This window comes from Hemiscyllium ocellatum, chromosome 31 (genome assembly GCF_020745735.1).
Source record: "Hemiscyllium ocellatum isolate sHemOce1 chromosome 31, sHemOce1.pat.X.cur, whole genome shotgun sequence".
Classification (NCBI taxonomy): Eukaryota; Metazoa; Chordata; class Chondrichthyes; order Orectolobiformes; family Hemiscylliidae; genus Hemiscyllium; species Hemiscyllium ocellatum.
The window spans coordinates 25,202,024-25,216,122 of record NC_083431.1 but is presented as its reverse complement, the minus strand read 5'-3'; the positions used below and the strand labels follow the sequence as shown (position 1 = coordinate 25,216,122).

General features: G+C 43.6%; 1 protein-coding gene across 1 annotated transcript in view; it reads right to left on the bottom strand.

Moving 5' to 3' along the window:
- The window catches only part of LOC132830446 (sialate:O-sulfotransferase 1-like), a 76,797-nt gene that overhangs the window by 40,350 nt on the left and 22,348 nt on the right, over nt 1–14,099 (bottom strand). The window contains exons 2-3 of the mRNA XM_060848143.1: nt 10,892–11,006; nt 6,490–6,674 (exon numbers count right to left, since the gene is read on the bottom strand). Coding sequence (XP_060704126.1) covers nt 6,490–6,674; nt 10,892–11,006 — 300 coding nt within the window. The remainder of the gene's footprint in view (nt 1–6,489; nt 6,675–10,891; nt 11,007–14,099) is intronic.

Below are 14,099 nucleotides of genomic sequence, written 5' to 3'. Positions count from 1 at the left end.
GACCTGCCCTGCACAAAGCCATGCTGACTGTCCCTAATTAGGCTATGTTTTTGCAAATGCTTATAAATCCTAACCATAAGAATTGCCCCAATAGCTTCCCAAGCACCGATGTGAGACTCACTGCTCTATAGTTTCCTGGATTATCCCTATTTCCCTTCTTGAACAGAGGAAAAACATTAGCTACCTGCCAGTCCTCAGGGACCTCTAAAGTGGCTAATGAGGATACAAAGATCTTGACCCAGATAGCAGCCCTGGCAGTGCTGCAATCCTGAGTGAAGCAGGAATGGCAGTGTGGGTGAATGGTCATTAACTTTATATACTCCACACAGGTACAGGTTGCCATTTTCTCTCTGTTACATCCCAGTCACATGGCCACCACTTGCTCTAACTCTAACACTACACACGCATCTCACTAAGATTCATGAACAAAAACTCATTACCACATCATCATGCTCTGCTCAGTGGCTGTTACCCATCTCAGCCGCCCAAATCATTCAATCTTCCTGCTTCCCACTCATTCACTGAGGACACCCCACAACCTTGCTTGCTCTTGCATCACTGCAAACTGCTCTACTGTAGATTTTCATTGTACTCAAGCCTGCCTTGTCTCGTGGCATGGAAAGCTAGGCCATAATGTGTCTGAGTGGGACAAGACCAGAGGGGGTGGTGAACACCTGGCTGCTCATTCCCTACAAGGAAAACATTTGCAAACTGGCTGGAGAAGGACATGACTGTTCATTTGTGGACAGGGACACCTCAATGCTTACCTGACCCATTAAACCTCATTGTGCTGTGGTGCTCTTCTCATGTCAGCAGTGCTAACATAGTCTTAACTTCCACAAGAGTCTATTCCTCTGAGATAACTAATTCTTTCTCTTCTCTAACACAGGCACCTATGTCATTTATTAAGAAAGGCCTTAAGCTCTCTCTCCATCTTGGAGGAGGAACCGATTGAATCCTCAGGGGATGTACAGTAATGTTTTCACCTACACCCTTCAACAGCTCAAAGACTTCCAACTCAGTGGGAACCCTTTCTAGATTAGATTCAGGAGCACCAAACAGTGATCTGCAGCTATTGAGCAAGGAACATCTCAGGTCTCTGTCACTCAGAATGGCTGAAGATCAGATGCCTGTTTAGTTTCAAGCAGAAGACCATCCTATTGTCTTGGCCATTAATCACATTTGTCAAATTGCATAGACAGGTACAGGTTTGTCAGAGGCACTTGTTTAGCATAGTAAAGGACAGAGAAGCCCATTAACATGATCAGAAACGTGCTTGCTGCAAAATACGCAAGTCTGGCCGTCTCTGTGGAAAGGATAGTTTTCCACTTGGCCCAGGACTCCATGGCCTTCCTCCTGATGGACCAAGACTGATTGTGGCCCCCCCACTTTGACAGGACAGCCCTGACTGAGTATGGCCCAATCCACAGCATGCTGCCTGATCTAACTGTAATCCCCACACTGGCTGTGTATACCCTGTGGGACTGACTAGTAGTCCAATCACCAGACTATCAGGATATGGATGCTCAGAACCTGGGACAACCAAGAGTCTGACTGACTGTGGCCAAACCTCTGGACATGGCACTGAGCGAGTGCAATGATTCACTGGAGCCAGAACCTCCTGACCACTGCAGTTCCCGTTCGATCTCATGAGGAATACATTCCTTTGATTCTCATACACAGCCATTTGTTTGAAGCCCAAGCAGTCTGTTTGGTGCTAAAACTGCCATCACAGGTGCTGCAGGTATGCTGTTGGCATAGCCGGTGTCACAGGGATATCTCCAGCCCTCGGACTGTTCATTTATCTATCCTTCACGACACGTTGCCTGCTTGTCTCACTGCATCAAAAGGCAATGCAACCCACAGAGACTGGTGGCCTATAATTGAGCACTAAAGACTCTGTGCACTGAAAAACAAAGTGACCCATACAGAGGCTGACTGTAAGTCGATGTTAAAGTTAGGGAGTGTGTGCTAAGAAAGATAACACGTCAATTGAAATGGAAGAGGTGAAGGATTCAGGTCTCCCTGCTGAAGGAAAAATGTTGTTTAACCTGAAAGGGTGCAGAAAAGATTCACAAGGATGTTGCCAGGGTTGTAGGATTTGAGCTTTAGGGAGTGACTGAAGAGGCTGGGATTATATTCCCTACAGTGTCGGAGGCTGAGACCTTATAGAAGTTTATAAAGTCATGGGGAGCATGGATAGGGTAAATAGCCAAAGTCTTTTTCCCAAGGGAGGGGAATCCAAAACTAGGGAACATAGGTTTAAGGTGAGAGGGGAAAGATATTAAAGGGACCTAAAGGAAACATTTTTCAAATGGAAGGTGGTATACATACGGAATGGGCGGCCAGAGGAAGTGGTGGAGAGGCTGGTGCAATTACAATATTTAAAAGGTATCTCGATGAGTATATGAATAGGAAAGGTTCAGAGGGATATGTACCGATCACTGGCAAATGGGATTAGATTAATTTAGGATACTCGGTCGGTGTGGATGAGTTGGACCGAAGGGTCTGTTTCCATGCTGTACATCTCTATGAGTCTATGCTGCTGGGAGGACAAAACATTCAGAACACTGAGTAAGATTGATTCATTTTTGTTAATATCGTGCTCTGGATGAAGCTGCATTTGATGCCTGCATGCCACCTTACATGAACTTAACAAGCTGTGATCACTTTTGAATGCTTCACGGTGTGAGCATGATTGTCTACAATCAGTCCTCATTCCTAATTACTTTGTTCGATGTCCATTGACACCTACTGCAGTTTTAACCAGCAAATGCAAATATTCATTTTCTTCCAGTGGGAATCATTGCTGCGGATGCCTCGATATTATGGCAAAGGTTCAGAATACATTATTGGTGTTTGAGAAGCCGGGTTCTAAAGTGAAGGAAAAATTGAGCTTTGTTTTGTGCTCTGGAAAGGTCTGATTTGTTTTATTCCAAATTGTCAGAAAGTCAGTTGAACAGTGAACGCCAAATGGTAGTTATGAAATGCCGGGTGCTTTAAGCTGAATAACCTGCAGGCCACTTGGGAAGGTAATTGTTAAGGTATATGCTAACTTGTGTTTAATGGTACCCAGAAAGAAAGACTGAAGAGGCCAGAGGTAGGTTTGTGGAGGGAGAAGTGTCCATAACAGCTGATGTGCCCGATAAAGATGGCCCAATAGAGAAGTAAGTGTGGATCTTCCAGGCTCACATGATAGTTGGCTATCTAAATAGATACACCATTTGAGAGACTATTTGTTGGACCACTTCCAGGTAGCACAGTTCGACCAGTATGTAAGTAACCAAGGCAACGTTCACGAGTACTTACAGGGACACTTCTGTCATGATTGATTTGATTGATCTTCAGAAAGCATTTGACAATGTGCAACATGGAGGTAAGAACCCATGGATAGAGGATTGGCTGATTGGCAGAAGGCATAGAGTAAGGAGTAAGGGGTCTTTCTCAAGATGGCAGTCAGTGAAGTGGAGTTTTGCAACTGTTCATGTTATACATTAATGATTTGGGCAAAGAAGCTGAAGGCATTGTTGCTAAGCCTCCAGATGATACAAAGATAGCTGGTGGGCCAGGGAGTGATACAAAGGTAGGTAGAAGGACATGAGCAATTGTGGGCACCACAGTGGCTCAGTGGTTAGCACTGCTGCCTCACAGCACCTGGGTCCCAGGTTTGATTCCAGGCTCAGGCGACTATCTGTGTGGTGTTTGCACATTCTCTCCATATCTAGGGTCCTCCTCCAGGTGGGTTTCCTCCAGATGCTCCGGTTTCCTCCCTCAGTCCAAAGATGTGCAGGTCAGGTGAATTGGCCATGCTAAATTGCCCATAGTGTTAGGTGCAGCGGTCAGAGGGAAATGGGTGTGGGTGGGTTAATCTTCAGAGGGTCGGTGTGGACTTGTTGGGCCAAAGGGCCTGTTTCCACACTGTAGAGAATCTAATCTAAAAGCGACAGATAGATTACGGAGAGGGAAAGTGTGAGAGTTTGCACTTTGGTAGGGAGAATAACAATGCAGACTATTTTCTAGAGTCAGAAAGGCTTCATAAGTCTGAAGCACAAAGGGACTTCGATGTCCTGCTTCAGGATTCTGTTAACATACAGGATCAGTTGGAAGTTAGGAAGGCAAGTGCAATATTAACATTTATTACAAGAGGGCTAGAATACAAGAGCAGGGATACACCACTGAGGCTGAAGAAGACTCTGGTCAGACCAAATCTGTGTGCAGTTTTGGGCCCCATGTCTAAGAAAGGATGTGTTGGCCCTGGAAGGGCTCCATAGGAGATTTCCAAAAATAATCCCGAGAATGACAAGCTTGTCATATGAGGAGCAGTTGACGATTCTGGGTGTGTCATCAATGGAGTTGAGAAGGATGAGGGGCCATCTCATTGAAATTTACAGAATACTGAGAGGCCTGGGTGGACTGGATGTGGAAAAGGTGTTTCCACTGGTAGGAGAGACTAGGACCCAAAGGCACAGCCTCAGAGAGAAGGACTGAGATGAGGAGAAATTTCTTCAGCAGAGGGTGATGAATCTGTGGAAATCACTGCCACGGAGGGCTGTGAGGTCCAAGTTGTGGACAGTATTGAGGACAGAGTACGATAGGTTATTGATTGGTAATGGGATCATGGATTACGGGGAGAAGGCAGGAGAATGGAATTGAGAAACATATCAGCCACGATTGAATGGGAGAGCAAACCTGATGGGCCAGAAGGCCTAATTCTATTTTGATATCTTATGATATTACGGTCATGTCTTTGTTGGAAGAGTTAATATTGACTGCACTTGTCCCACATTTTAAAAGCATTTTTAAAAATTTTTATTTTTTGATGATTATTTTAAAAATTAAACACCTTTTAAAGCTTTTGCCCATCTTAATATAGTGACCATTGTGCATTCTTACCTTTCTTGGAAAGGTTACATTCTCTTTGGCTCAGATTAGATTGTTTCAGGAAAAGGACAGGGGCAAGGCAGTGGAGACAAACCAAAATGTGCAAGACTTATTTTGAAAGGTTTTCTCACAAGATAGATTGCTAACACTGGGACTAATGCCAATGGCAGATGAAAAAAGAACTGAAGCTGATTTATCAAAGGGACTCTTATAGACACAATGAGGACAGATCATTTGGGTTTTGGTTGAAAATTCCCTTAAAGAAATAATCAGCCTTCTGATTTTCGATGCTTTGTAGTCTTAGCATAAACTCTATATTTGTGCTATATCAAGTGCACATAAACACAGAGCTTTAAAAAGCAAATCAACTGGCATATAAGCAACAGGAATATGTGACTGGTGGTCAGCATAACATATAACTGGGTGGGAAAATTCAACAAGGCCAATTATTGGTACAGGGAATGTTACCCAGCCCTGAAAGGAGTGATACAGGCAGCAAGCAAATCAGGGACCTAAACTCATTTGAAGTTTACATCAAAGAAGGTTGCCCGCAACTTAAAAGGGAAGATGCAATCTACTTGTTGCAAGTGGCTGGGAAAGGCTTATGAAGTAGGGAAAACAAAGTAGAAGGAATAGGTACAACTGGCCAGCAAGAGAGACCCGAGGTCCTCAACTGCAATGCTGGAGGCCACAACACAGGATGAGGAAAGGAGGAGAGCAGACTTCAGTTCATTCTCACACACTTGCCATTGCTGCAGCTCCCATGTCCATATCTCACAGCTCCCATATACTGTCACCATTCAGCTGTGGCAGGGAGATCACCCCAACGCATTGCTCCAAACTTCCTGACTCCTTTCCAGTTCACTTGTCGGACAAGTTGATCCACAACAGGAGACAGCAAAGAACCACCATGGAACAGCAGGCATGTCTAAATGTCCTCATGGAGAGGTTGGTGCTTGGAATTAATGGTGCGACTGTCATTCTTGGCTAAAATAACTTGTACCAACTCCTCCACCAAGTGCTTCCACCAGTGCTGCAGCGGCAAAGTCAAAGTCAAAAATACCTAACTTGAAACTTGAATGGTGATACCATGAAACAACATTGAGTGCAGAGAGTGCGGGAATAGAGAGCACTCCAAGTGCAGTTGAAAGCATGGTCAGCTTGGTGCATGTTTAAGAGAGGGTTTGAGCAGCTCTGACAAGGCTCTCGAGGGTCAATCAGTTACCAAAGCAGCATTAGATACTGATTGGCACAATAACCTGTCCACACTGCATGGCTGCAGAGTACCAGGCAGAATTACCCTTCAAAACAAGGCAACTAGGGCAGATCAGGCATCAGAAATCAATAGGACAGGGATTCCTCTCTCACCCCGCACCCCTCCACTGCCACCGCCAGATTGCTTTCACTCCTGATTCCATTAACATCAAACTGTACAGAGCCAACATTTCCAGCAGAACTTTGACATATTGATTGGAGTAAATGACGTTACTGAGTGCAGAGGAATATTCATTCTATGGGGTTGTGGTCAATATTGATGTACAATTTATGAAAAATTAGAAAACACTGTTTCATGCTATTGTTTTAAATAATTCCAAGAAAGAGACATACATCGTTTGTTGCTCGGTCGGAGATCTTCTACTTTATACACCGATAGTCTGTTCACTCCACCACAGACTGTGTGCTTTTCCCCTTTACACTCCATGTTGCAATCTTCCTGCCTTGCGCTGCTTGTAGTAATTCGATTCCCGCAGTAACATTCTGCACCATATTCCAGACCAGCGTACAGGTAACCTCTGTAGAAAGAAATCTGCTTCAGATTACAAACCAAATAACATGATGAAGAAAGTGCTTGAAAATGTTCTGATCCTAATGACAGAATGTTTAGCCCCTGCTTCACATGGGAACAGAGGTGGGTGGGTGTCCGAGATGGAAACAAACAAAAAGAACAAGCAAGACTTGGAAATGAAGGTATCTCCATTTTGAAGCATACAACATGAGTTGAACCAGTACATCTCATTTGCAGAGATTTAGGGTTTTTTGCCCTTCTGGGGAAGAGTTACACATTACCTGCTTGTGCCTCGATTCCCCAGTTTTAATCTTTCCCGGGAGGTGAGGTAAGAGGGTAAGCACATACTTTCCTCCCAAGTGCCAACTCATCAGTTTTACGACTTTTTAAGGTCCATTGTCAAAGGCTGACTGTCTCCAGCTTCTGTCAGGCAGCAGACTTGAGGGGGGGGGGTGGTGGGTGCATCATTGTTGTCAGACTATGCTAGGCAACAGACTGAGCACCACACTCCCGATCTCACCCCAATACACCCAGACCACACAGAGGGGCTTCCCACACTGGTACTGTAAAATTAACTATAAAAAGACCAGACACTTCTATTTTAGGAATGCCCATGCTCTCACTTATCTGCCATGACTCACTGCTGCCTCCTTTTGGTCTTCCACTTTTGAAAGCTTGTCTGCCACTTTTAACTAGCCTGGTCATTAATGTACAAGTTTGTGAAGAATCACAAATAAGTGACTGTTCCCCACATAATCTAAGGGCTGACAACAGGGTTCAGGCGCTTACAGAGAAAACCCTGCGCTAGGTTTTCAGCTCCCTCACTGACCCTGCTGAAGTTGAGACCATTCAAGGTGAAAGACATGTTCAGCCTTTTCATCTCATTTAGATTCTGTAGGGAGGCTGAACAGGGTGGAGGCTTGGAGGAGCTTCCATTCGTGTGGGAGTCTAACTTTGGGGCACAGTTTCAAAATAAGGCATTCCTCAAAGGCTCGTGAATATTGGAATTCCCTCCCACAGGAGGCAGTGGAGGCTACCGTAAAATTGTCAAGGTTGACAGGTTTTTGATTGAGCAAAGCGATATTTTTGGTACGGTAGTGAAACAGGAGAGTGGAGTTGAGCCCACATTCAGACACATCAAGATCTTACCAAATGATGGATTTTGGATTTGATGTATTATTGTCACATGTACCTAGATACAGTGAAAAGTTTTGTTTTGCGTGCAGTACAGGCAGATCATAGGGTGATAGAACAGAGTGAGGAATACAAAGCCACTGCTCCAAGGAAGGTGCAACAAAAGCAAGATCAACATTACATTTGAGATTTGAGTGGTCCATTCAGACGTTAATATCAATGGGGGAGAAGACATTTTTGAACCTGTTGGTATGTATGTTTAAGCTTCTGTTTTTTATTCAAAACAGGGCTGGAGAGGCCAACTCTATGGTCTGCCCTTGCTCCTACATTTCCATGCCATTCCATCAAATAAATTTTTAATCACTCAGCCCAATCTGAAAACTCCACCAAATTCGGGAGGGTCTAAACTAGTTTGGCATGGGGGGTGGGAATCAGAGCCACATGTCTGAGAGCAGGTCGGCTGCAGATGGGACGGTGACAGGATATATTGAATCTATCAGGAAGGTTTCTCATGCGATGAAAGAAAGGGATCGGTTAAAGTGTGTCTGCTTTAATGCAAGGAGTGTCCGAAATAAGAGTGACGAACTTAGAGCATGGATCAGTACTTGGGACTATGATATTGTGGTCATAACGGAGACGTGGGTTTCACAGGGGCAGGAATGGTTGCTTGATGTCCCAGGGTTTAGAATGTTTAAAAAGAACAGGGAGGGTGGAAAAAGAGGAGGGGGTGTAGCATTGCTAATCAGAAAGTGCATATTGTTGAGGAAGGTTTGTCTACTGAGAAGGTAGGAACAGCAAGGGTACAGCCACCACATTGGGGGATTTCTACAGACCACCCAATAGCAGTAGAGAGATTGAAGATCTCACAGGCAGGCAGATTATGGAAAAATGCAAAAGTAGCAGGGTTGTTGTTATGGGTGATTTCAACTTTCCCAATATCCACTGGAACCTCGTCAATGCAGATGGTTTGGATGGAGCCATTTTTGTCAGGTGTGTTCAGGAGGGTTTCCTTACTCAGTACGTAGACAGATTGACGAGCAGAGAGGCCATTTTGGATTTGGTGCTCGGCAACGAGCCAGGACAGGTGTCAGATGTCGCAGTGGGAGAGCACTTTGGTCAAAGTGATCACAACTGCCTCACATTTAGCATAGCCTTGGAGAGTGAAAGGTGCAGTTACCGAGGGAAAATATTTAATTGGGGAAAAGGAAATTATGACGCTATCAGACAGGAGTTGGGAAGTAAAGACGGGGAGCAATTGTTCCACAGAAAGGGCATAGCAGACATGGGAAATGAGAAAGGAGGTTGCTGAGCCGCTGGCAAGAATATTTGCCTCCTCACTCTCCACAGGAGTTGTATCGGAGGATTAGAAGGAGGAGAATGTTGTTCCTCTTTTCAAGAAGGGTAATAGGGAAATCCCTGGCAAATACAGACCAGTCAGTTTTACATCTGTGATCAGCAAGGTTTTGGAAAGAACTCTGAGAGATAGGATTTATGACTATTTGGCAAAGCATAGTGTGATTAAAGGCAGTCAGCACGGCTTTGTGAGGGGCAGGTCATGCCTCACAAATCTTATTGAGTTCTTTGAGGAGGTGTCAAGACAGGTCGATGACGGTTGAGCAGTGGATGTGGTGTATATGGACTTCAGCAAGGCATTTGAAAGGGTTCCCCATGGTATGCTCATTCATAAAGTTAGGAAGTATGGGATACAGGGAGATTTGGCTATTTGGATTAAGAATTGGCTGGCTAACAGAAGACAGAGAGTGGTTGTAGATGGAAAGTATTCTGCTTGGAGGACAGTGTTGAGTGGGGTCCAGCAGGGCTCTGTTTTTGGGCCTCTGCTGTTTGTAGTTTTTATAAGTGACTTGGATGAGGAGGTTGAAAGGTGGGTTCGTAAATTTGCAGATGACACAAAGGTTGGAAGTGTCGTTGATAGTATAGAGGGCTACTGCAGGCTGTAGCGCCACATAGACAGGATGCAGAGCTGGGCTGAGAAATGGCAGATGGAGTTCAACCTGGATAAATGCGAAGTGATGCATTTTGGAAGGTCGAACTAGAATGCTAAATATAGGGTTAAAGACAGGATTCTTGGCAGTGTGGAGGAACAGAGGGATCTGGGTGTGCAAGTACACAGATCTTCAAAGTTGCCACCCAAGTGGATAGGGTTATTAAGAAAGCATATGGTATTTTGGCTTGCATTAACAGGGGGGTTGACTTTAAGAGCAGTGAGGTAGAGCTGCAGCTCTACAAGTCCCTGGTGAGACCACACTTAGAAAATTGTGTCCAGTTCTGGTCGCCCTACTATAGGAAAGATACAGAGGCTTTGGAGAGGGTGAAAAGAAGGTGTACCAGGATGCTGCCTGGACAGGAAGGCTTGCCTTATGAAGAAAGGTTGAATAAGCTCGGACTTTTCTCTCTGGAGAGAAGGAGGAAGAGAGGAGACCTGATAGAGGTGTACAAAATAATAAGAGGAATAGATACAGTCAATAGCCAGAGACTTTTCCCCAGGGCAGGATTGACTGTACGAGAAGTCATAGTTTGACGATATTAGAAGGAAGGTATAAAGAAGATGTCAGAGGTAGATTCTTTACACAGAGAATTGTGAATGCATGGAATGCGTTGCCAGCTGTGGTGGTGGAAGCAGAGGCTTTGGGGATATTTAAGCGACTGCTGGACATGCACATGGAGAGCAGTGAGTTGAGGGGTGCGTAGGTTAAGTTATTATATTTTACATTAGGATTAAACCTCGGCACAACATCATGGGCCAAAGGGCCTGTTCTGTGCAGTACGTTTCTATGTTCTATGAATCACTTTGTTACCATGTGTCTCTAAGTGCTTAACTCCCAATCAGACAGCTGTGACATGAAATTCTTAACTATTGTTGGCAGAGTACTCATCATTGAAATTTTGAAAGGAGAGGGATCTAAAAACCATTTCCAAAAATATGGCTCACTAACTAATCTAACATTATTTCAGCAGGGTTCAAAACTTAATCACAAAGGGACCAGAATAAGGAAGATATGTGGACATGCCAAAAGAGGCTATAAAACAGATATAAAACCCAGATATGACAGCAGTGAGACTTTCCCTTACCTTTCTGCACAACTGTCTTGACATTGTGAAACAGTCATTTTTCGAAAGTCATAAAACACTGCTCCTTTCAGAGCTTTCTCCTTTGATTCATCTCTGAAACATCCTATGTGAGTGGCTGAAAAACACAACAAAGCCACCATTGGTCCTGCATCGCATTACACACGACATTTTATCACTGCTTGACAATGTTTTGGATTATTGATTTTCAGCAACAGGTACATAACGTACAATTGAAGTGTAATGCTGAAACCCAACTCCACCCAACTGTTCGGGTTTTCAGTCAGATTTCACAGAGTCAACTAATCATTTCTTTTCAATGCTCGCAATTGCTTTGAGTTATTCAAAGTACTGTTTAATTTTGGTGAATGTAGAAGTTATTAGAGCTGATGAACATGCATATGGCCTTTCACTGTCAATGAGTTGGATTTTGTTTCCCCAGTGCAATTAATTGGTTTCAGTGCACTTACACTTGGTTACAGCCACAGCTACCGCCCTCTGCAGGAAATCTAGGTCTTACTCAGCTCCTTAACCAATTAGACTGAAAAAAGTTTCAGGAAGGGATAAGAATCACTGTCGGGAATTAGAATATTTAATAGATTATTAAAGCAAATATTTAATAAAATATTTAATCAAAGCAAAATAAACAGCAGGATCAAAAGGCATAATGAAGAGTGAAACACCTTTACTTTTACTCTTTAAAAGCTCCAGCAATAAACAACATTCGAAATCTTATCAAAATGTGTAAAATCTTGATTGGAAGTGACAGGTGGAATCCGAGCTGCGGTTTTCCCTCCTCATGAGAGAAACTAGAATGAAGGACAAAGTTAAAAATTACACAGTACCAGGTTATTGCCCAACAGGTTTATTTGGAAGCACTAGCTTTCGGAGCGCTGCTCCTGCGTCAGGTAGCTATTGGGGCAAGATCATAGGACACAGAATTTATAGTCCTATGATTCTTCTTCACTGGCTACCTGATGAAAGACCGGCGCTCTGAAAACTAGTGCTTCCAAATAAACCTGTTGGACTATAACCTAGTGTTGTGTGATTTTTAACTTCATCCACCCAAGTCCAACACCAGCACTCCCACATCATAGAATGAAGGAAACAGTTTAAAATTAAAGGCTCTCCCAATCAACACTCTCGGTGGGCTGTGAGTAATTCTGTTCCTCTGAAAACAGTGTGGTGGGATGGGGGTGGTTGGGGGGGGCGGGGGGGTGTGCAGGGTCATTGAATATTTTTAAAGGCCAGGTTAGATGGTTCTTGGCTGATGTGAGAAAACTGTATAGGTGTTGACAGGAAAGTACAGATCTAAGGCCATACTTAGATCAGTGATGTCTTATCAAATGGAAGTGCCAACTCAACAAGCTTCCTCCTGCTCTGATTTCATGTTTTTGTATGTTGAAAGAATGAGATTCCACGTTTTCAAAGATTAATTTCCAGCACGGAGATTTTTTTTGGCAAAAAGCCAACCACACCATTAAAAGGGTGATATGCTGCCGCAGATTTGTGTGTGTTTAATCTGTATCTCTCTGTACAGCAATTTCGCAGCATTCATTGCCTTTGGGGGGGATGAGTCGGATGGCAAGGTGCTGCTTTTATAAAGTTTTAGAAAAAGCTGGACTGAAACTTCCTGATTTTTGTGTTTAACTGGGCACACGTGGTTGTTGGAACTGGTTGATTAACCTGTTAATAATTGGAAGCACTGTTAGCCTAACTGTTACTTCCAGCATATTTCCACGCGTGAAATATTCCCTCATTAATGTTGGGTATAATGGAATCAAGCTGATGGCTTTAGGTTTCTGAATCTAAAACTGATTCTCCAATAAATTACTTATAATAAGCACATCCACATTGTTTCATTTTGACTGACTTCCATAACTATTTAATATGAAAGAGATTTGGAATGTTCCTGGGCTTTTTATAAAACTTAATTTGAAGAGCAGTAGTCATTTTAATTACATTTTCAATTTAATTGCATGGAGCTAAATCAGCCAAATGCTATTAAGTAATTTTATGATGATATTGCTACTTCTTCACAATAATCTGGATTTACCGAAGACTGATGATGTAATTCATAACTTCCTTTATGAGACTGGGAGAAAGTGAGGACTGCAGATGCTGGAGATCAGAGCTGAAAAATGTGTTGCTGGAAAAGCGCAGCAGGTCAGGCAGCATTCAAGGAGCAGGAGAATCGACGTTTCGGACATAAGCCCTTCTTATGAGACTGACATATACTTTGTAAGAAATATCTTCAAAGACACAGAACAATGGATATCTAAAAATGAAACTGAACATACAGATAGAGGGCTAGATTTTCTGCCACTTAACTTTTCCATCCAAAAGTAGTATTTGAAGGCAGGGGACGTTGAAAATGACAGTGTGATCTTCCCTTTACGTGTCTCCTCGCAAACCTCCCCAACACCACCACCAAGGTCCAGCACATGAAGATGAGTTAGACTCATAGAGTCATAGAGATGTACAGTATGGAAACAGACCCTTCGGTCCAACTCATCCATGCCAACCAGATATCCCAACCCAACCTAGTCCCACCTGCCAGCACCCAGTCCATAACCCTCCAAACTCTTCTTATTCATAAAGCCATCCAGATGCCTTTTAAATGTTGCAATTGTACTAGCCTCCACCACTTCCTCTGGCAGCTCATTCCATACATGTAACACCCTCTGAATGAAAAAGTTGGCCCTTAGATCTCTTCTTTATCTTTCCCCTCTCATCCTAAACCTATGCCCTCTGTTTCTGGACTTGCCCATTCCAAGGAAAAGACTTTGTCTATTTATTCTATCCATGCCTCTCCTGATTTTGTAACCCCTATAAGGTCACCCCTCAGCCTCTGACGCTCCAGGGAAAAGAGTCCCAGCTTGTTCACTCCTCTCCCTATAGCTCAAATCATCCAACCCTGGCAACATCCTTGTAAATCTTTTCTGAACCCTTTCAAGTTTGACAATATCCTTCTGATAGGAAGGAGACCAGAATTGCACACAATATTCCAACAGTGGCCTAACCGATGTCCTTTACAGCCGCAACGTGACCTCCCAACTCCTGTACTCAATACTCTGACCAATAAAGGAAAGCATACCAAACGCCTTCTTCACTATCCTATCTACCTGCGACTCCACCTTCTAGGAGTTATGAACCTGCACTCCAAGGTCTCTTTGTTCAGCAATACTCCCTAGGACCTTACCATTAAGTG